This window comes from Eretmochelys imbricata, chromosome 8, assembly GCF_965152235.1.
Source record: "Eretmochelys imbricata isolate rEreImb1 chromosome 8, rEreImb1.hap1, whole genome shotgun sequence".
Classification (NCBI taxonomy): Eukaryota; Metazoa; Chordata; order Testudines; family Cheloniidae; genus Eretmochelys; species Eretmochelys imbricata.
The window spans coordinates 76963228-76987354 of record NC_135579.1 but is presented as its reverse complement, the minus strand read 5'-3'; the positions used below and the strand labels follow the sequence as shown (position 1 = coordinate 76987354).

The window sequence follows — 24127 nt, the reverse complement described above, 5'->3', positions numbered from 1 at the left end:
TTTCCTTTGTCAGCTGTGATCGAAGGGGGGGGGGGGGGAGAGGATGGTTGGCTTACAGAGAATTAAAAATCAACAAAGGGGGTGGGTTTGCATCAAGGAGAAACACACACAGCTGTCACACCATAGCCTGGCCAGTCATGAAACTGGTTTTCAAAGCCTCTCTGATGCACAGCGCACCTACCTATGCTCTTCTAATAGCCCTGGTGTCTGCCTGTTCAAAATTGGCAGCCAGGTGATTTGCCTCAACCTCCCACCCCACCATAAATGTCTCGCCCTTATTTTCACAGATATTATAGAGCACACAGCAAGCAGTAATAACAATGGGAATACTGTTTGCGCTGCGGTCTAACCTAGCCAGCAAACAGCGCCAGCGAGCTTTTAAAGGTCCAAAGGCACATTCTACCACCATTCTGCACTTGCTCAGCCTATAGCTGAACTGTTCCTTACTACTGTCCAGGCTGCCTGTGTACGGCTTCATGAGCCATGGGAGCAAGGGATAGGCTGGGTCTCCAAGGATAACTATTGGCATTTCAACATCCCCAACAGTAATTTTCTGGTCTGGGAAGTAATCCCTTCTTGCAGCTGCTCAAACAGCCCAGAGTTCCTAAAGATGCGAGCGTCATGCACCTTTCCCAGCCATCCCACGTCGATGTCGATGAAACATCCCTTGTGATCCACCAGTGCTTTCAGCACCATTGAGAAGTACCCCTTGTGGTTTATGTATTGGTTGGCAAGGTGGTCCGGTGCCAAGACAGGGATATGTGTTCTGTCTATCGCCCCACCACAGTTAGTGAATGGCTTTGCAATGGGTTTCCCTCTGACCTGTACATTTCTGAGAGTCACTACCCTTGATAGCCAATGCAATCACTGACGTTCTGCTACTTGAATCACAGCAGTCCCCACAGTAGATTTGCCCACTCCAAATTGATTCCCAACTGACCGGTAGCAGTCAGACGTTCCAAGCTTCCACAGGGCTATCACCTCTCGCTTCTCAACTGTCAGGGTAGCTCTCATCTTGGTATTCCTGCACTTCAGGACAGGGGAAAGCAACTCACAGAGTTCCAGGAAAGTGGCCTTGCGCATGCAAAAGTTTTGCAGCCACTGGGAATCATCCCATACCTGCAACACTATGCGGTCCCACCAGTCACTGCTTGTTTGCCGTGCCCAGAATCGGCGTTCCACTGTATCAACCAGCCCCACTGCCACTATGATGTCCCAACTGCCACATGCTGTGCTTTCAGAAACATGTGTGTCCATGTCCTCCTCACAATCGTCCTTGTGCTGCCATCTCTTTGCCAGGTTCTGCACATACTGAAGGATAATGCGCAAGGTGTTTACAATGCTTACAACAGCAGCGGTGAGCTGAGTGGGCTCCATGCTTGCTGTGCTATAGCATCTGCACAGGTAACCGAGGAAAAAAGGCGCAAAATGATTGTCTGTAGTTGCTTTCACGGAGGGAGGGAGGGGAGATTGACGACATGTACCCAAAACCACCTGCGACAATGTTTTTGCCCCATCAGGCATTGGGAACTTAACCCAGAATTCCAATGGGCAGCAGAGACTGCGGGAACTGTGGGATAGTGGTTTGCAATGGGTTTCCCATAGTAATTTCCCATAGTGGTTCCCACATGCACTGTTCCATGATTCGATGCTAGCCACAGTAGTGAGGACGCACTCTGCTGACTTAATGTGCTTAGTGGGGACATACACAATCAACTGTATAAAATCAATTTCTAAAAATCGGCCTAATTTTGTAGTGTAGACATACCCACAGACACAGCCATCAACAACTGAAATTGCTGCGAGGAGACTGAGGCAGGATGGTCATTGATGAAAGAGCACCAAGTGCATTTAAACAATCTGCCCAACCCCTCAGTTAATGTTACAAACTAATGAAATCCCACTAGATGGCAATGACACACCTGATGCTACTTTGAGACCAATTTAAGCCCTGGATAAAAATATAGTAAAATATATTAGGTTAATTTGTACAGCGACAGGTTCAAGATGATTAAATGAAACGGGTGTAAATTAGCAAAGCTAGGTTGTTCAACAAAACTAATCTATACATCTGTAGCCCCTTGTTGCCACCATACCTAAGAATCATAGATGCTGGAACTAGGGGTGCTGCTGCATCCCCAGGCAGGAAGTGGTTTCCATCATATACAGGGTTTACAATTTGGTTCAATAGTTCTCAGCACCCCCACTATACAAATTGTTCTAGCACCCCTGCTGAGAATTACTTTTGTTTTACTTTGGTTCATTCTGCACTTCAGAATTCTAACTTACTCACAGCTTATGACCTTGTATTGGCTTAATTCACATCACCACCACCATCACATTTGGCCCATTGAATCTATCTTCTAGGCATACGTGTGAATACAATTCAGCACCAGGGATAACAAGAGTTGTATATTTCTGTGGTGCTGGATAAATAATCAATTTGGAAAAGATAACACACTAGTTGATTTTTAGAATTCTGCATATATTTTAAGGTGTCACTTACCATACATTGACATCAAGCCCTTCAATTCGTTTTGCGTTTTTGTGCTTGAAGGCCATTGTCTACAAGATCAAAATATATAGACAAAGGGGTTTAGCTAAGAATTGCAAAGTCTTATATTGTTTGACATTGTAACATTGTGTGAGAAACCCTCTCCTATGCCCTTTCAAAGATACCATAACTGAACAAGTTCAATAATATAACATTGCTCATATTATAAAAGCCTTAATGGACGATAATCGCTTGAGTTCAGTCTAACACAGGGGTGGGCAAACTTTTTGGCCCGAGGGCCATATTGGAGTGCGAAACTGTATGGAGGGCCACGTAGGGAAGGCTGCACCCCCAAACAGCCTGGCCCCCTCCCCCATCTGCCCCCCTCAGAACCTCCAACCCCCACTGCACCCTGTCTTCCCAACCCCCTATCCAGAGTGTTGCTCTTTTAAGACTTCTGAAAGCATGCTCCACACCTTATCCCTCTCAGATTTTGTAAGGCACTTCAGATTCTTAAACCTTGGTTTGAGAGCTAACGCTGTCTTTTGAAATCTCACATTGGTATCTTCTTTGCGTTTTGTCAACTCCGCAGCGAAAGCGTTCTTAAAATTAACAACGTGTGCTGAGTCATCATCCGAGACTGCTATAACATGAAATATATGGCAGAATGCGGGTGAAATAGAGCCAGAGACATACAATTCTCCCCCAAGGAGTTCAGTCACAAATTTAATTAACGCATTTTTTTTTTTTTTTAAAATGAGTGTCATCAGCATGGTAGCATATCCCCTTAATGGTGGCCAAAGCATGAAGGGGCATACGAATGTTTAGCATATCTGGCAGGTAGATACCTTGCCATGCCGGCTACAACAGTGCCATGCAAACACCTGTTCTCACTTTCAGGAGACATTGTGAACAAAAAACAGACAGCACTATCTTCTGCAAATGTAAACAAACTTGTTTGTCTGAGCGACTGGCTGAACAAGAAGTAGGACTGAGTGGACTTGTAGGTTCTAAAGTTTTACTTTTTTTTATTTTTGAATGCACTTATTTTTTGTACATAATTCTACATTTGTAAGTTCAACTTTCATGATAAAGAGATTGCATTGCAGTACTTGTATTAGGTGAATTGAAAACAGTTTATTTTGTTTTTTTACAGTGAAAATACTTGTAATCAAAAATTATAAAGTGAGCACTGTACACTTTATATTCTGTGTTATAATTGCAATAAATATATTTGAAAATGTAGAAAACTTCCAAAATATTTAAATAAATGGTATTCTATTATTGTTTAACAGTGCGATTAATCACTAATAATTTTTTAATTGCGATTACTTTTTTTAAATCGCTTGACAGCCCTAATTATTGAGAGAGAGCGAGAGCGAGAGAGCGAGAGAGCGAGCGCACGCACGCGCTATGTGTTTGTCAGAGAAGGCAAGGTCAAAGAAATGGACCTTGCACTTGAAGCAGTTTGCGATAGTCATTAAGATTCATTGAAAGTATTTTTATTCAGACTACTCAAAACTTTTTAACACTTATTTATCTCAAACACTGGGGAGAAAACGTTTTTGTTATAAAGTCAACACACATGCTCTTGAATTAAGGGCTAAGAAAATTCACATATAATAGACCTTCAAGGATCCTTCCTATAAAACCAGGGATAACCAGACCCAATATTTGTGGTATCTTTAAAGTTTACAAACACAACAACAAACACCAAAAGAGAGAGAAAGCAGGAAAAACTCTTCTGGCCTTCATACAGTCAAACAAAGAATAAAAACGTAAACCCATTCCCCCCGCCCACTCTTTATAGTGCAGACAGTAACTCAATGATAGAACTCAACAACTGCGTTAAGATCATGCCTGCATAAAGCGTGGGATCAGAAATCAGTTAACCAAAACTTCTGTCTCAGAAACTAGGCCTAACTGGTGGACAAAATATTGAGGGGATGGGCTATTCCACCTATCACTACCTTTCGAGATCCTTCAAGAAAGGGACTTTGGGCTGTCGAGCAAGCTTCACCATCATGGCTGCCACCCCCACTGTCTCCTAGAACCCATGACCATCTTCAGCCTAATCCCTCCTAACCAGGCTGGGCCATAGAGAGGAAGCCAGATGACATCACCTCCAGCAGTTTCAGCTAAATCCTGAAGACAACCTAGGATGTAAAACTTCACTCCCCCACGCCCCCCCGACGTGCTCTTTTCCTTATGTACCGCATTTCTTTTCTTTCCTATCGCTCTCCCCTTTCTCCTTCTGTCTAATATGAGCCTGGCTTAGCCAGCCAAGACTGCATAGTTTGCAACACTGCTGTGAGCCTGTGACCACAGAGGCAGCTAAGCCTAAGCACCACAATTCTAATGCCCTAAGCACCACAATGCTGGGATGAGTTTGCTGAGTCCTAGAATGGCTGATAAGACGGTGTGCGTGCCTGTTTTTTCCAGCAGTGAGGTTTGCAAGTGAAAGTCAACATCAGAGACAAAAGCTGCATTTTCTTTGCTATTCTTTTTTCCCCTCTTAGGAAACGGGATTGAACTTTTAACAACAGCAGCACCTCCTGCCTATCTCAACTAATTTCTTCTCTTTTCCCCAAAAATGACAGTTACTTCAATCTTTGATGCCACCTAAGAGATTGTCAAAAAAAAACCTTTTCAGTAAAAGGAAAGGGAACAAGGGATGTTGTAAAACAAAAGCCTTACTAAATACTTTACATTTCAAATGCTTTAACTGTTTTTCAGTCTTTTTCTGCATCTTTAATACAGTCCTAGAAAAATTGTAATGGTATGTTTGCCATAGTACTGTACTAAGGAGGCTGAGGTCTTTTATGCCAAACCCCAAACCTTGTTTGAAACTGTTTAATGTTGGATAGTATCTGGGTTACGTTAACACCTTTGGCCCAATTATTCCACCTAATTTAATACTAACAGGCCCCAGTCCTGCAAACATACACATGCTTAACATTATTAGTGTGAATAGCTCTCACTGGTGTTGATTGGACTGTTTGTGCTAGTAAAGTTAAGCCCATGTTGCAAGTGTTTGCAGGATAAGGGCCTATGATGTCAAATCACTTCTTTCACTATAATTTTATTGCACGGGCCAGATTCTAATCTCAGGCACATGGCATAAATTTTGATGAAGTTCAGCATAATCCATTTATCCCAACAAGACATCAAATTTGTTTTGGAGAACTTGGCAAGTGAATGTGCGACTCTTGCCAAGGGACATATCCAAATTGCAATTAAAAGGGAGTTTTGGTTAGATATGGTTCTTTACTAGGTGACACTGGCATATGCAGGTGTCTAAAAGAGTACTCAACCACTGCACTGATGAGCACAATACAGACGGAGATTAGTGTTTGGCCATAATACACCCCCCAATAATATGAATATTTTATCATGCCCATTTCAAATAAGCACTTCTGGCAGCTTCCCTTTTGCTTTTTCACATGCTAGGCTACTTTTTTTTTTTTAACTATGAAAAACTGAGAAGTCTAGCCCTGAATCTCTCTAGTTAGTAATCAGGATTCTGTCTGGTCCAGTGGGCAGCTCATTGTATTGATCAACTCTTAAGATCACTTCAATTAGCTAACCACAACAGGCTACTCAATAGCAGGATTGTTATGACTGAATTACAGTAAGCTTAAACTGTACTAAATATTTCTCTCCTGGCTGAAATCTTACTGAGAACTAAAAGACTGCCTGTTACAGCCTTCATATCACGGAACATTGTATGTTCAATTGTTAATAATTAAAACTTTCTCTCCCTATATACCTTGATCTTAGTTTTGATTCTGATGTCATAAAATGGCATTTCTGACCCTGTATTGGCTATCAAGGGCCCCAGCTCAGTTTTGGGTTGTAGCTCTGCTTACTTCAACTTTTAAAAGGCCAAGCAATTAACTGAAATTATTAAAGTGAGGTAAGATTAAGAGAACAGAGCTGTCTTCCAGGGAGAAGAAAAAAACACTACTGAAGCGTGTCCAGATACTAGTGAGACTGCTGAGGATTTCCCTATTTTATATGATATGCCACTCTTTCAATTACATGATTGGTTTACCTTCTCTTATAATAGAAGTACAAGGAGACTTCCAATGAAAGTGAAAGTTTAATACTGATAAAAGGAAGTACTTTTACACAATGCATAATTAACTTGTGGAATTTAATGCCATGAACTATTATTGAAGCCAAGAACTTAGCAGGATTCAAAAAAAGGATTACACATCTGTGTGGACAATTAGATAAGATATAAAACACATAATGCATATAAAACATCCTGCTCTAGGGCATAAACCAACTTGGCTTGGAGTTTAAGAAACTTCCCCCAAGGGGAATTTATTCTATAACTGTACACTATGGGGGATCTTGCACCTATTTCTGAAGTATCTAGTGATGGACACTGTCTGAGACCAGGATGCTGGACTGATCCAGTAATGCAATTACTATGTTCCATTACACTGTCCCTAGGATCTTATCCATCATGGTGAAAAACTGCACTTTCTTTTGACAAAGTTAGATGTAAAATGGTGTCACATGATTCCATAAGCAACTTAAGTGAGACTTCAAGAATATATCGTATACAATAAACTTAAGTGTAGCTCTCTCTCAGGTACCTGTATAGCTAGCTCCTATTGGCATAGTATCTGAGGACCTGCAACACCCCTGTGAGAAATACTATTATCCCCATTTTATAGATGGGAAATGGAGGCCCAGATCCACAAAGGGACTTAGGCATTGCAACACTAAACATTGCAACACCTAAGTTTTAGGCACCTACAAAAATCACTAGAGCAACAGTGGGATCCACAAAGCCTGGGTTAGGCATCTAGGGTCCCTATACATTCAATGGGGAGAGATATGCACCTAAGAATGTTATCGACAAATGCCAGCATGCTAGATGGGAAGCATGGAACTGAACCCATCTCCTGAGTCCCAAGTTAATGCCCTGGGGATATCATCATGCTAGTGTGGTTTAACATTTGATTGATTTGAACAATAATTTATTGCAGTTTTCATATTAAATGTCTGGGATTAAGGCAACAAAAAATGAAGAAAACATAATGCTTTGTGGACCTTCTCACGGAACATGGATGAATCTTAAACTGCCTAACAAAAATGAAATTTTTGCCATCAGTTCAGTGAGCTAAACCAAGTAGACATCCAATCCAATATATACTTACTGGCAGCATCACAAAAATAAATACAGCGTGACATACATGTAGTGTAATCTACGAACTGATGGAGTACATACTTCAGAGGTCGAAAATCTGAAGAATCTTACAGGATAAACTGTCTTCAGTAGCTGTGTCCTAATGCCAAGGCAGCAGAGGCTTTGCTGAGCAAAGAACTTGCCTGCACAATAATTTAGAAGATTATAAATAAATAAAATAAATAAATAAATAAAACAGTACGCCTTTATCTAGTACTTACAGATGCAAGACCAGAAATGTGTATTTCCCTACACAAAATTAAGCAATTTTAGAGCCTGAGATTTTTCTTCTTCTCCCATCCCTCCCCACACCCACCCTAGATGATTATTTCCTTATCATACCTAAATACACGGATGAAGCTTTTTAAAAACAGGGAGTTTGCAAGACATTTTTTAATATCATGAAAAAGGAAGTTTTAATCTATTTGACAGAACTGAATTAAATAATGGTCTCTTCACCAAGAGATGGACGAAAATAAAACAAAAACCTAAATCCAAAGTCTATACAGCTAGGGGATTGCTAATGGGATATGGAAACTTGTTTCTAGTCCACTACTTCAACTCCAGCCAGGTCAGGAGCAACTAAAAATTATCATCATCTGATGGCTCTTCATTAGAGTATTTGAAACAAATTAGTGGTTTCAGATGGATTTTTTATGAACAAGTGCTCACATAGCAAACAAAAAAGAAAACAATCACTATCATAGTTGGTAGTGCCCATCTGAGAAAATACTATTAAGGCGACTGATTTTAAAGTACTAAGAATCCATCCTTGAAAAATCAGTCCCCTTTAAGGTGTCCCAAAATCGCCAAAATTGAGATACCTAAAAAATCATTAGTCAATGTGGAAATCAAGACCTATGTATTATTTACTTCTTTTTATATAAAAAGTAAACATCAAGTTTAAACTGGTTTGGCAAACATCAAATTTATCAGAGCAGAAAATAACACACCCACAGAAGACATTTTGTACAGAGTAACAGACCATTCATTGGCCTGAAAAAATGACCCCAGTAATCCATGACCACAAAAAAGAAGGAATAAGAGATGTTACTACAGGACAGCCACTTTTAGAATGTGTATTTAAGTAAATTTATTGGTTGACAATGTCAAAATGATTGTTTTTTCTCTAGTAAATTCCAATATAACCGAACTGACCTACTTCAGAACTGCAACATCACAGCAATATGATTAACTTTGTACTGCAAAGCTCAATGATTAGAGAACAAACAGGAAAACTGCAGACTATATATCCAGTGGGGGATGGGGAGAGATGTTAAAAGGAATCTGAGAAATACTGTCTTAAAAGAAAAAGAAAGAAAGAAGTAGGCTGCCCATATGTACCGAAACTAGAAAGATTTAGTGGACTACAAACGCAATGGAAATAACGCAAATAAAACTGAAAGGGTCTGATTTAACCCCAGAAGAGCACAGAACTTCAGCATTGTGGAGGACAGATTCTCTGTCAAATACGAATGATTGTACCTAGCCCTTAAAGTGTGGTTCATACCGAAAAAAATTTTTTTTTTAAAAAAAGCATCTTGAACTTTCATATTTATTGTTTCAACGACTCCATATCAAATGTATCCAGTTAAAAGTATACTGATTCCCAACCACCACTACATGCCAGAACCACAAACTTTATCGAAGTCCTGAGAGCCAAAATAGGTTCTTTCCATCTCATACAGCCATTACCAGTAATAAGGGTTCTGCAGGCCAAATTAGACCCTCACTGACATCTGGGCAGTCTGGCTACCTTCAAAAATTTGAAAAGGTGTTGTTGATTGGATTACTAAATAAATAATAAATAATAATAAACAATTCTGTTCCTGATCCACAATTAGAAATCCAGTAGCCTCAGCCCAGCAGTTCACAGAGCTGATGGGCTAACAGAAAATAAAACAACAAAACTTATTTTTGACACTAAAGTCAGCAGATATGACTGAATATAGAAAACGAACAGGTGCGATTTTTAGGTCTTTTTCCCGCGTCCCGACCGCTGCCCGCTCAGGAGGCCATTTATCCCGATATTGCGGCTTTGGCCGCTCCGGCGTTTTTGGTTTTTTTGGTTCCACAACTCCGGCCGCTTTTTTGTTGTTGTTGTTGTTGTTGGGTTTTGTGTTTTTGGTTGCTTCCCTGCGTCCCGATATTTTCTCCGTTTAATCTGGTCACCCTACTCTGCACTCTCCTGCGGTGGGGGCTCTCCGTAAGTCCCTCCTCGTGGCTGCGGCCCCCTGCCTACCACTGGCGGCCGCTCTGCCCTGCGGAGTCCCCAGGAGCCCGGGGCACGGCTGGGAGGGAGGCACGGGCGGCAGGCCGAGGCCAGCTGTCCCCTTACCCTGGACGGCCTGTCCCAGGAGCAGCGCGGGCGGCGGCCCAGCCAGCCCGAGCGGGGGACACGCAACTCACCGTCTCCGCTTCGCCCGGCCCCGGCGCTTCCCACCCCAGAGGGGCGGGGCCGCGGCCTCCTTCCCCAGTCTCCAGGACAGCGTCTCTCCCCAAGCCGCTTCCTCTCCCCTTTGTGACCCTGTCACTGCCCCGAGGGCCCCACCCCCAGCAGAGAAATGCCCCGCCGCAGCGGTGGTCGCCGGGGCGCCCCTCCCCCACTCCATGGGGGTGTCCCCTGCCCTATACACCTGTAGTTTTCAAACCTTTTTTCTGCAACCCAGTTGAAGAAAACTGTTGATGCCCTCGACCCAAGGCAGCTGGGGATGAAGGGTTTGGGAGGGGCTCAGGGCTGGGGCAGAGGGTTGGGGTGCAGGGGCGAGGATTGCAGGGTGGGGCTGGGAATGGGGGGTTCAGGGTGTGGGAGAGGGCTGGGATAGGGGGTTGGGGTGTGGAAGGGGGTCAGGGCTCTGGGCTGGGGGTGCAGGCTCTGGCTGGGGCTAGAGATGAGGGGTTTGGGATGCAGGAAGGAGCTCTGGGTTTGGGGGGCTCAGAGCTAGGGCAGGGGGTTGGGGTGCAGGAGGGGTGCAGGGCTTTGGGCTGGGGGTACAGGCTCTAGGGTGGGGCTGGGGATGAGGGATTCAGGGTGTGGGAGGGGACTCTGGGCTGGGGCAGGGGGTTGGGGTGTGGGAGCGGGTCAGGGCTCTGGGCTGGGGGTGCAGGCTCTGCGGTGGGGCTGGGGATGAGTGGTATGGGGTGCAGATGGGTTTCTGGGTTTGGGGGGTGCTCTGGGCTGAGGCAGGGGATTGGTGTGCAGGCTTACCTCCAGTGGCTCCCAGTCAGCGACACAGCTGGGATGCAGAGGCAGGCTTCCCGCCTGTCCTAGCACCGCGGACCGCGCTGCACCCCAGAAGCGGACAGCTGCAAGTCCAGCTCCTAGGCGGAGGCATGCAAGCAGCTCCATGCTGTTCTCGCCCGCCACCACCGCCTCCCCCACAGCCGGTGCTCGGGGCGGGGGCAGTGTACGGAGCCCTGTGACCCCGCCTAGGAGCCGGACCTGCTGGCCACTTCCGGGGCGCAGCACAATATTGGAACTGGTAGGGACTAGCCTGCCTTAGCTCTGCAGCACCGCCAACGGGACTTTTAACAGCCCAGTCGGCAGTGCTGACCAGAGCCGCTGCAACCCAGTTCTGGGTCACAACCCAGGATTTGAAAACCACTGCTATAGAGCAACCAGGGCATGTGACCCCCCTAAACAGATGCGGAGATCTCACTCATCTCCCCTACAACAGGTGTCACACCCCCACCCCACTACAGCAACAAGATGGGGATTAATCCCTACATGGAACAAGCAGGATATGTAGCCACCTGTCCAGGTTTCCCAGGATTGGCTTGTGTGTGTGATTAATAGTTTATTAATGTTCATAAAGAATTATTTAAAAATACAAAATGGTAAACAATGTACAGATTGTGTGTGGTACTAAATACCATACAGGTCACAGGATAGCCAATCAATTTATGCAATCATGCAAAGCTGCAAGACTGGGCAAAATAAAGTCAGACAATATTGCACAGACATAATGTGTTTCGGTGGAGGAGTAACAATAATAAAGACATACACAAATAGGTAAAAAAAGGAAGGCGGAAATGAGGAGGCAGGATGGGAAGAGGGAGGGAAAAAGCACAAAGGTCAAGGTGAAATGGAAGTCTGGCATATTTGAATTATCTCAGTGTTCTTTATCCAAATGTATCAAGAAACTTGGTTCACATTTCAGATTCTTCTCACAACCATAATAACGAGAGACATACTTTTGTTTTTTGAATGTAAGCTAAGGTTCAGGAGAACAAGACAGAAACTTCAGATAAGTACTAGTACATCACTTGAGTGGATAGCTGCTGTTTCCAAGTGGCAACGCCACAAATCAGTTATGCATGTAATCCTAAAAAAGGGCCAGTTAAGTTTTTCTGTCACACTACACCATCGGGAAGTTTGGTTATGTGATGTATTTACAGAAAAGCTATTTTTATGAAAATTTCATTGTTTTACAAAATGCTATTGTTTTATTTTTTTACTCTCACCATTTGCTTTCACCAAGATGCCATAATATCATAAATAGGGCCCTACCAAATTCACAGTCAATTTCAGGGTCATAGGATTTTAAAAATTGTAAATTTCATGATTTCAGCTATTTAAATCTGAAATTTCATGCTGTTGTAATTATAAGGGTCCTGACCGAAAAAGGAGTGGGGGGTGGGGGCACAAGGTTATTGTAGCAGGGATTACAGTACTGCAACCCTTACTTCTGCACTGCTGCTCATGGTAGTGTTACCTTCAGAGCTGGGCAGCTGGAGAGCGGCAGCTGCTGGCTAGGAGCCCAGCTCTGAAGGCAGAGCTGCACAGAGGTAAGGATGGCCTGGTATGGTATTGTCACCCTTACTTCTGCACTGATGCCTGCAGAGCGGGCCCCTCAGTCAGCAGCCGCCACTCTCTGGCCACCCAGCTCTGAAGGCAGCAGTGCAGAAGTAAGGGTGGCATGGTATGGTATTCCCAGTCTTACTTCTGTGCTGCTGCTGGCAGGGCGCTGCCTTCAGAGCTGGGTGCCCGGCCAACAGCCGCCGCTCTCGGGATGCCCAGTTCTGAATGCAGCAAAGAAGTGAGGCTGGCAATACTGCGACCCCCCCCCAAAAATAACCTGTTGACCCCTCTGCAATTCCTTTTTGGATCAGGACCCCCAATTTGAGAAATGCTGGTCTGTATTGAAATCTGTATTGTATAGGGTAAAAGCACACAAAAGACCAGATTTCATGGTCCATGATGTGTTTTTCATGGCTGTGAATTTGGTAGGGTCCTAATCATAAATCCAACTGTATAGGATTTTGAGAGAGTGGGAAAGTTTATAACTAATTGTCACAATCACAGGGCAAGCTATGCTTTAGATTCCATTTTGTCCTCCTTGAGTGGACCCTTCTGCTGACAGGCCTGGCTTCTTCTCTCTTTGTGGTGGGTGGGGCCACATGGTTCAACCACTCTGGAGGTATGTCTACACAGCAACTGGGAGGTGCAATTGCAGCCCATGCAGGCCTACCAAGCTAACTCGTTAAAAATAGCAGTGTAGCTGCAGCAACATGGGCTAGCCACCCAAGTACAATCCTGCCCAGGATTGTAGGTACATACTTGGGTACATACTGCAGTGTAGACATACCCTGAGACTGGATCTCAGTCTGGCAGCTCCCCACTTGTGTGAAAAAACACACCCCTGACCGACATAAGTTTCACCAACAGAAGTGCTGGTGTGGACAGCGCTATGTCAGCAGGGATGGTTTAATTATGCCAGCAAGAGAGCTCTCTCCTGCCGGCAAAGACTGGCAACACAAGAGACCTTACAGTGGCATAGCTGTAGTGGTACAGCAGTGCTGCCTTAACGTCCATAGTGTAGACATAGCCTTAGTCAATGTAGTGGGTGACTTACATCAGTGGGAGCTACATTTTACTGTATACCCTTACAGAGTTACGCTTATGAGTAATTACGTCGACCTAACTCTGTAGTGTAGGCCAGGCCTTACTCCAGTAGCCTGTGACAGCAGCTGATTAAAATGACTCAAAAAGCAGCTTCTCCTAGCTCTAACTTCAAAACAAAGCATTATTTATTTTTTCACCCAAAGATATATAGCACACAGAGCAAAGCGGGAAAACAGCATATACACTAATCCTTCCTTGCAGGCTTCTATAAGTTCCCTTCAGCCCAGCTACTCCAATTTCTAGCTGGGAAAAGCAGGATGCCCTGCTGCAGTATGCACTCTCTCTCTTTCTCTGTAAGCATTTCAGTCGCTGCTGCTCACTCCCCCCAGTACTTTCCTTCTAACCCAGGATCTTCAAGGCTTTAGTACCCATTGATCCTAGATTTGAGTCCTGGAAAAATAAACTGTTGCCAGCCTCTCTGGAGTCAGGCTGGGGTTATCCCCCAATCAATAGCTTCCCCACTGTTTCATCAAAGACCATTAGTATTCTCTCACTGAACCTTATCTTTTCCATTGTTTTGTTTCCTGTTTGTTTCCCCTTAGCCACCTCCTTTGATTTAACTCTATGCAGTCAGGCAGCATAATATCAGCCAGGTGAATTGAGGTGTACATGATATTTATAAAAAAATACAGATATTTCCCTTATTCTCCACACGAACACATTTTAGAAAACTCCAAATATGATTTAAGTAGCTTTTCTGTGCACAATAATGTTGTGATTTTAACGTCCAATATCATAGAACCTTGCCAGGTTAGAAGAAACAGCATGAATCTTCCCTTTACAATGGTACATAGATGTTGCAAGATATCAGAGCTTAAATCCAATTCTTGTTTTACAGCATCCAGCACCATAGACAAGTGTTATTTGGATGGGGAATTACACATGAGAGGAATAGGAGAATCCATTTTCTGGTGATTTTTTTTATTTTATTTTTTAATGGGAATGATGTGAAGCTACTAAGAGGCCTAGCATGTCAGTAGTAGTAATGGAAGAGATAGATTATCAGGCTGGAGTGCAGATGGTTTCATAAAGGTGTATGATAAACGTATTACATGGATATCACCAGTTCATATTTGGTGTGTATAAATATCTGTTAATACATATACAGCAAGAGAGAGGGAGTTAGTTGAAGAGAATCAGTGTGTCAGAAACTAACCAGAAGAAACCTGCCTAGATATAGCTAGAATTATGCAGTGTAGTTGTAGCCATGTTGGTCCCAGGATATTAGAGAGACAAGGTAGGTGATGTAATAGCTTTTATTGGCCCAACTTCTCTCTCACTTACAGAAATTGGTCCAATAAAAGATATTACCTGACCCACCTTGTCTCTCTAATAGCTAGAAGTAGTCAGACAGCTAGAGACAGCATGCATGGAGCTAAGAGGAGGAAGATGTGAAAAAAGATTTGCAAAGAGATGAACATTTTATTTGGCTTTTTTTCATTAACACTTAGGGTTTGTCTACACTTACCAGGGATCAACGAGCAGCGATCAATGCATCAGAGGTCGATTTAGTGGGTCTAGTGAAGACCCACTAAATCAACCACTGATCACTCTCCCGTTGACTCCTGTACTCCACTGGATCGAGAAGAGTAGGGGGAGTCGACGGGAGAGTGTCTCTCGTTGACATCACGTAGTGTGGACCCAATGGTAAGTAGTCTAAGCTATGTTGATTTGAGTTATGCTATTCACGAAACTCAAATTGCATAGCTTAAATCGAATTTTCCCTGTAGTGTAGACAAGGCCTTAGCAACAATACTTCATTCTAATCATCTAATGTTTCCAAAGCAGAGCTTCCACAGGACTGACTCTTCAAAGTAACCTCTCAAAATGTCCACCAGAGGGCAGCAGATGATAAACTTTTACTTGCCACAATAATGTTTAACAACCGGAAAGACCTTAATTTTAGAAGGCTTTGAGCTAGATTCATGGTCTTGATGCAGCAACTTTGCACAGGTCTGCTAGCACAAAGAAGACATGCATCTGAAAAATCCAGGTAGTGATGGGTATATACTCCCATATCAGCTCCTCCCTCTCCATAAGCATGGGTGAAGTGGATACGGGTAGGATGCTAACGGTACAGCGACATTAAAGCGCTGCCATGGCAAAGGACCCTCCTTAAAGCACTGCTGTGGCAGTGCTTTAATGTCGTTGTCAATCTGCCCTCCCCCGGGCTGTCGACGGGGGCAGAGTGGGAGCTGCTGCTACTCCGGCAGTGGCCAGAGCCCTGGGCCCTTTAAATCACTGCTGAAGCCCCGTGCAGCGGGGGCCAGGCAGTGCGGACGGGCTGGCTGGGGGATGCTGACCCCCCAGCCCTGCTCCTTCTGCCTGAGGCCCCGCCCCTTCATAAGTGCTTTATGTTACTTTCACCCTGACCATGGTTAATTGATTAAGTCTGCTCTAGTGACTGGCAACTAGTTAACTGACCACACTGAAAATTCTAGTTACTCTCTGTACTACCTAACAGCTTACAAGCTCTTCTCAAATTTGACAAACAATTTAATTAATTACATATTGTAACCTTGTGTGCTCTGTGCTGCAAAGACTCTTTTATGTCTCAGTCAGAAGATTCTGAAGAAGGCTCTTGCTTCCTGATTCTTTTAGAGTAAATTAATTAAGCAATTAAGCCTAAGGCTAAGTCTACACTACGGACCATACAGCAGCACAGGCCTCCTGTATAGCCACTCCCACCAACATAGCGCTGTTCACATCAGCGCTTTTGTCAGTGAAACTTATGTTGGTCAGAGATTTGTTTTTTCACACCCCTGACTGGCAAAAGTTTTGCTGACAGAAGTGCTACTGTCGACAAAGCCTTAGTCGTGTTGTTGGCAAGCTTAAGAGTAAAAAGTTTCTGTTTCAAACACCAGTAACTGAAAAAGCTATTCCACAGCAGTGAAAGCAGGAACAATGACATTTGAACCTAATGATCTGATGGATTAAATAAAATTTTATAACCAGTACTTTCCAAAGTATTAGTAAAATTAAAAAACAAATCAAAACCCCAAGACCCACCTATAACAAGTACACCTTTAGGTTTCAGGTTTCCGGGTGGTAGCCCTGTTAGTCTGTATCAGCAAAAACTACGAGGAGTCCTTGTGGCACCATAGGCTAAAACCCATGCATCTGATGAAGTGGGTTTTAGCCCACAAAAGCTTATGCCCAAATAAATGTGTTCGTCTCTAAGGTGCCACAAGGAGTCCTCATTGTTTTTACCTTTAGGTGTGTGGCTAGATATTTGCATTTGTGCATTTCTTCGTCATATTTTACAAAAGAGAAGATATTGTTTATATTTAGAATACTTAATGAACTCAACATCCACACAAAGGGTAATTATGTAGCATAATTTTAAAGAGCAGGAAATATCTGAGATTGACTTTGAATTTAGGAGTTTCTTACACATTTAGTTAATACACAGTATTGTATCCTGTATATCCCTGCCTAACCCACTATCATGCATAACACCTTGTTTGTTTCTTTTTAACAAAACTTGGATTTGAATTTATAATAAAAAATTATGGCAGGAAATTTATTTCTATGTCTTCAACTGTTGTAACGAGAAGAAAGAAATAAAGTCTTTAAATCTGATTTTCTTTGACTATAATACAGCTAAATCTTATTTGTAAAAGAGGAGTTGTGGTCAAGAGTCGCCACAGTTTATAATAGATTATTGTCAGCCAGTTCGATTAGACTGGAAAAAAATTCTTTGCAGAATGGATGCAGTTCAGATCATACTCTTAACTGTAATGGAAAGAACAGCTGTCTTGTTTGCTGGCGTTATCTACAGTAGTTGTGTGCAGACAAGAGCCTACAGTACCTAAATCTTGGTCCAATGAACATATTGAGGCAAAGCACAGAATGTGGGGCAGCTTCCTCTTGGGATATAGCTAGTGCTTCCTAAAGCAGCACTGTATGCCATGAATTATGCAGTGCATACATATAAAACCTTAAGGAAGAATGGATTTGAAAAACCACATAAATAAACATATACCATGTAAATAAATTCCTTGTATGCCAAATGGATTATAATTAACTGAATTATATATTTAGAGATAAGTTATTATTTGTCTCTGTGTGTGGCAGCATTAGTATGAATGAGAAGGCTTTTTAGTCTGCCTGCCAATGGTAGATCCAAAAAAATTGATTTATACTATATACAATTGTGACAGATTGTAGGGGCACTACCAGTTTCCCTGAGAACAAGTATTTAGCCTCAGCTCAGTTTCCCCCTCCTCTAAAAGAGATCCTGTGAGGAAGGCCTATATATTGGATGCTTAGAAAAGGGGTGGAGGGTGGGGAGGATGCCTGTGAAAACTTAACTTAAAGTTACATTAAAGTTAAGTACATGAATAAGTTTATACGGGATAGGGACCTATGTAGCTTTCAAACAGCACTTTTCCTCTTATAAACGCCAAGCTTGAGAATTTTTGTATTTAACCCAGACTGTAGAATTTCCTCCTAACTATAGATTTCTGAGGAGGACAAGCAGTATTCAGTCTAGGACCATTAACGTGTTTAAAGGGCAATAGTTCACAAGCCCTCAGAGCTAGAAAGAGGTACTATATACCACTGGAGAGCTAGGAATCGCCCCCTTTCCAATCATGTTAAATCTTTTGTATTTAGCTCTGGTAGACTATGATATTGAACTATAAATCATGACAGAATGTGTTTAGAAAAGCTATTTTAGATTATAATTAGAGGTTTAAAATGTATCTTGGACTCATGATACGAAGCACAGGGTTTTCAAGCAGAGGCACAGATATCTGAAAAATAGCATCAATAAAAATTGAGAACTGTCCCATTCCTAAAAGAGTTTGCTCTAAGAAATTATTGTGTGGCACTAAACAAAACACAAAATGATGTAGAAAAAAGACTGGGGCCCCAACCCCACAAAGACTTACACACATGCTTAGCTTTCCACTTCAGTGGGACTACTCACAGTGCATATAGTTAAGCATGTATGTAAGTCTTTGCAGGGTAAGCATCTGTGTTAGCATTCATTTGAGATGATTCACTTTATCTTTTGTAACTTAGCATCCTAAATACATGCCACTAAACTCTTTACACCAAACTATGCACACTTATATTTGTCTCCTGTGTATGTTACACATGATTTTCACATTCAAAACATATGATCCTTTTGCCTGATGGAGTGTAGAATAACATTTAATTAGGAAATAGCAGTTTGTACCAAAAAACGATAGCTAGCAGTGTTCAAAAAGATATCACAGCCAGTTAGTTTGAACCAAGTGTCAGGATTAGCTTTGCTTCATTATCCTCTTCGCATCTGAGAATTCTCAGTTCCTAATGACAACATATGTTTTTATATAATATATATAAATCACCCACTTGCCTGTGATATTTGCTGAGTAAAGCACGGAGTGGATGACTTAACTCTGCATGTTTTGGTCTTGTCAGCCTGAGGTTTTTTTACTTAATATTCATGCTGTTTTTACCATCTCATCCTATCATTTTTTAAAATCTCTTTGACTTCTTCATCAAATTATTCACAGATTTACATCTTATAGAAGTTCATGCGACAAGTTGGTTTTTTTCCCTACTGAGCCAAACCATAAATAATTGCAATTGGCAGATCCAGTGAACTATTTATTGACAAATTTCAACATGGGGGTAAATCTGGTTCTGTTCAATATCTTCATCAATGATTTAGATAATGGCACAGAGAGTACACTTATTAAGTTTGTGGATGACACCAAGCTGGGAGGGGTTGAAAGTGCTTTGGAGGATAAGACTAAAATTCAAAATCATCTGGACAAACTGGAGAAATGATCTGAAGTAAATAGGATAAAATTCAATAAGGACAAATGCAAAGTACTCCACTTAGGAAGGAACAATCAGTTGCACATATACAGAATGAGAATGATTGCCTTGGAAGGAGTACTATGGAAAGGGATCTGGGAGGATCATAGTGAATTACAAGCTAACTGTGTGTGCAAAAAAAGCGAACATCATTCCAGGATGTGTTAGCAGGAGTGTTGTGAGCAAGACACAAGAAGTAATTCTTCCACTCTACTCTGCGCTGATTAGGCCTCAACTGAAGTATTGTGTCCAGTTCTGGATGCCACATTTCAGGGAAGATGTGGACAAATTGGAGAAAGTCCAGAGCAGAGCAACAGAAATTATTAAAGGTCTAGAAAACATAGCCTACAAGGAAGGATTGGAAAAAAATGGATTTGGTTAGTCTGGAGAAGAGAAAACTAAGAGGGGACATGATAACAGTTTTCAAGTACATAAAAGATTGTTACAAGCAGGAGGAAGAAAAATTGTTCTCCTTAACCTCTGAGGACAGGGGAAGAAGCAATGGGCTTAACTTGCAGCAAGGGCGGTTTAGGATGGACATTAGGAAAAAATTCCTGTCAGGGTAGTTACGCACTGGAATAACTTGCCGAGGGAGGTTGTTGAATCTCCATCACTGGAGATTTTTAAGAGCAGGTTAGACAAATACCTGTCAGCGATGGTCTAGATCAGTGGTTCTCAAAGCCGGTCCGCCGCTTGTTCAGGGAAAGCCCCTGGCGCGCCAGACCAGTTTGTTTACCTGCTGCATCCGCAGGTTAAGAACCAGGAACTGAAACTAACCAAACAAAATTGAGGGTAAGAAAGCTATTTTCCATGTCCAAGTTGAGTTAAACGCAAAAAGCAAGAAAGGGTAAGGAAAAGAAAGAGATGGGCTCAAATGAAAAGCCTGGATCTCAATAAGAATGCATTAAAGTATATTTTCCTTTCTTGTACACGAGAAAATTGTTCCAAATATCTGCAGATAAAGTGTTAGGATTTAAACTGCAATTTTGTAGAGTCATAGTTGTAATGATCAAGCTCTTCTAAAGTGTCATGTGCAGCCTTCTGGACCTGCAGGGCTGCCATAGTCAACAAATATTTGTTTTGTGTTGAAAGTTACTAAGAGAAGGAAAATTCCCCTTTCTGAGCCTGGCGTGGTTAGAGGCTGCATTAGAAGTTGTCTTGGTAAATCTGACAAAGACACCAGTGTTAGCAAATGACAACAATGTGCTGGGATCTCCAGATGAAAAGCCTATTGAAGTGTTTTGGAGTAGTGGAGAGTAATCCTCATCCTTCACCAGCATTTACAGAGCAGTTGATGACTGTGGAAAACATCATGTTTAGAAAAATCACTGCCTATGCTACAGTATACCATACTTGTTTGTATTTCCTTTTCCTCTCATTACTCAGAACACTTCTTTGATCCTGGCTTTTGAATTGCTGCTCTATTTCAAACCTTCTCTTTCTCAGTACACTCCTTCAAAATGTCTTTATTTCTTATCTTTCTCACTGTCTTTCCACACAAGATCCTTAATTGTTGTCAATGTGGGTTTTCCTCTGGCCACAGCACGGAAACTACTCTCCTCTATGTAGCTAACTTCTTTCTTTCTTCTTTCATCCACCTGAACCTCAATGCAGCTTTCAGAGCTGTCAACTACTCTGCCTCTTAATAATAGGTACCACTTTTACTCAGTCTTTTGACAACTTCAGTGTCTTCTTTCTATTCCACTTCTTTATCTGTCTTGACTAATTTCAGAGTAGCAGCCACGTTAGTCTGTATTCGCAAAAAGAAAAGGAGTACTTGTGGCACCTTAGAGACTAACAAATTTATTTGAGCATAAGCTTTTGTGAGCGACAGCATCCGATGAAGTGAGCTGTAGCTCACAAAAGCTTATGCTCAAATAAATTTGTTACTCCTTTTCTTTTTGTCTTGACTAAGTAAGCTTCATGATCCTGAGGTAACTGTCTCAAAGATTATCATGATATTAATGGGAAAGAAGAGTGTCCTTTTATGGTTCATTCATCTCTCTCCTTCCCGAATTCAGACTGTAACCATGGCATCAGCACTGCTGAATTTCCTTTCAATTTTCTTTCCTTTCAATTGCCATCACCTCCCTAAAATATGGCTTATGTATATCACTGCCTCAGGTCTAAGTCTGCTGAAATCCTCATCCAGGCCTTCATCTCTTCCTGCCTTGCCTAGTCCAGCTTCTTTTTTTTATTACACCCTCAAGTATCAGTTCTCTAAACTCCATCAAGCTCTAAAGTGGATATCTGCAGATTTGCAGGGCTCTACACACAATCACACCACACTTGGCAAAAAAGCCAAGTTGTTGCAGCATCTGCACCTCTCTTCATCTGTCTTCTCCCTTGCTTCTACATCTTTAATTTCTCTTTTCCTCTGTTATTTATCTATTTTAACTTTATAACTGTTATTTAACTCAAAGTGTTTTGCTGTGAAATAGTTTATATCAAAGATGATATACAGATAACATTGTATTGTATTATTATTAGAGAGAGGGCCAGACCCAAACACTGCACTTTGGGCCAAGCTCTATTGTATTGACAGGCTTTGTGTATTATTTTGAAAATATATCAGTACCTGCTGCTTCTCCTATCACTCTCCTCCCCACTCCCCCCGCCCACCCTACACACACATCTTTGAAGTAGAAATCCTCTTTCTGACATAATACTCAGTTGGGAGGATTCAAGTAATTATTTTTAAACCACTAAAGTGTAAAGAATATTTCTAAAAAGCCCCCTCCAAGATGCTGCATGGGAGTCACATTATTTGGAGGACAGTACACTTTAGGCGAGAGGTTGGCAACCTTCCAGAAGTGGTGTGCCGAGTCTTCATTTAGTCACTCTAATTTAAGGTTTTGAGTGCCAGTAATAAATTTTAACATTTTTAGAAGGTTTCTTTCTAGAAGTCTATAATATATAACTAAACTATTGTTGTATGTAAATAAGGTTTTTTAAATGTTTAAGAAGCTTCATTTAAAATTAAATTAAAATGCAGAGCCCCCCCAACCGGTGGCCAGGACCCGGGCAGTGTGAGTGCCACTGAAAATCAGCTCACGTGCCGCCTTTGGCACACGTGCCATAGGTTGCCTACCCCTGCTTTAGGCCCTAAGAAAAGCTCCTGGTATCCTTTTACCAAGACAGCAAAGCAAAGGTAACAAAGGAACAATTAAGCCAAAATTAAAGTTACTTCCATGTTTTTGATAGAGCTGGCACTTTTTACTGTTGAACCAGAGTGAGACTAATGCTTACTGAAGTGTGTAAACATAGATGGTTTGAAACCCAGCCACAGCCTTGATTCAGTAAAGCACTTAAGCATATGCTTACATGTATCCTATTCAGCAAAGTGCTTAATTACGTGCTTAAGTCCCATTAACTTAAATGGGATTTAAGCATATACTTCACTGAAATGGGGCCCAAATCAGTATATTCCTCCACCTAAAGGGCAGTTTGAGTCATGGTACAATCCTTTTATCTACTCATCTTGTAGATTAACCCCCCGACACACACACACACACACACACACACACACACACATTCTCTCTCTCTCTCACTCTTTCTCTGTTATTAGTATGTAATTGCAACCTCTGACAAAGAGCTTTGATGGCCACAACACACTATTCTAACAAGAGTGTGATTTGAATACAGGAAGATGCATCTGGATGTGACGGTTTCTGTCAAAACGTCATTTAAAATGACAGATACTCTGGTTATTACCAGCAGGCTGGAACAGATGGCCAGGCAGGAAATATAGGACCCAGTTATTGAATATACTGTACCATTGTTTTTGGCTACTTTATGAGTCACAAACTGCATAAACAGTGCTTAATCTCTTTGAAGGGAATGTAACCTTTTGCCATGGTGCCCAATATAAGCATCCTACAAAGGAAATCCAAAGCTTATCAGGGTTGGATGCAATATAGCTGTAATCATAACGGTTCCGGGATATTAGAGAAACAAGATGGGTGAGGTAATATCTTTATTTGGACCAACTTCTGTTCATGAGCAAAACAAGCCTGGGACAAGCGTGAAGTTGGTCCATTAAAAGATATTATCTCACCCACCTTGCCAGGGTTGCAGGCAGTTTTAAACACTGACTTAACTTCATCTGTTATATGGTTCCACTTGTCACTAAAGAGGAATTCAAAATTGATATAGACTATATCTATAAAAAGCACCGTCAAACTACAGATGCATAGAGGTGTCCTTACCAAGTACCATGTATGCTATAGAGTCATTTATATTTTTCAGGGCCTCTGCCCTTTAAAAGGGCAGAAAATGATGCTGTCTTGCTGCTACTGCTATCTTGTTTGCATTCACTTCGTCACAAACAGTCATCGAATATGGGAAACAACACAGAGTGAAAAAGGAAAAGGAAAATACACACCTCTCAAAAGCCCTGCATTAAGCAGGATGTTCCAAATTTGGGCTGTCTTTCTGTTCATACCTCACACTTCACTTCCAAAGTGAATTAAGATAAACTGAATTAAGGCCACTTTAATTCTGAATAACAGTCCACACAGGGATTTAATGTGGTTTAATTAATCCACTTCAAATTCAGACCTTTAGGTCTTATCTATTCTTGAAATGCTACTGCCGCACAGCTCCACTGCTGCAGTTGCACTGCTGTAGTGCTTCAGTGTAGATACTACTAGTGCTGATGGGAGGGGTCTCCACCTCCCTGAGAGATGGTCAGTAGGTCGACGAAAGAATT

At 42.1% G+C, this 24127-nt stretch overlaps 1 protein-coding gene across 1 annotated transcript in view; it reads right to left on the bottom strand.

Moving 5' to 3' along the window:
• Positions 1 to 24127, bottom strand: part of KYAT3 (kynurenine aminotransferase 3) — a 56963-nt gene that overhangs the window by 22167 nt on the left and 10669 nt on the right. The window contains exon 2 of the mRNA XM_077825036.1: positions 2507 to 2565. Coding sequence (XP_077681162.1) covers positions 2507 to 2562 — 56 coding nt within the window. The 5' untranslated portion in view covers positions 2563 to 2565. The remainder of the gene's footprint in view (positions 1 to 2506; positions 2566 to 24127) is intronic.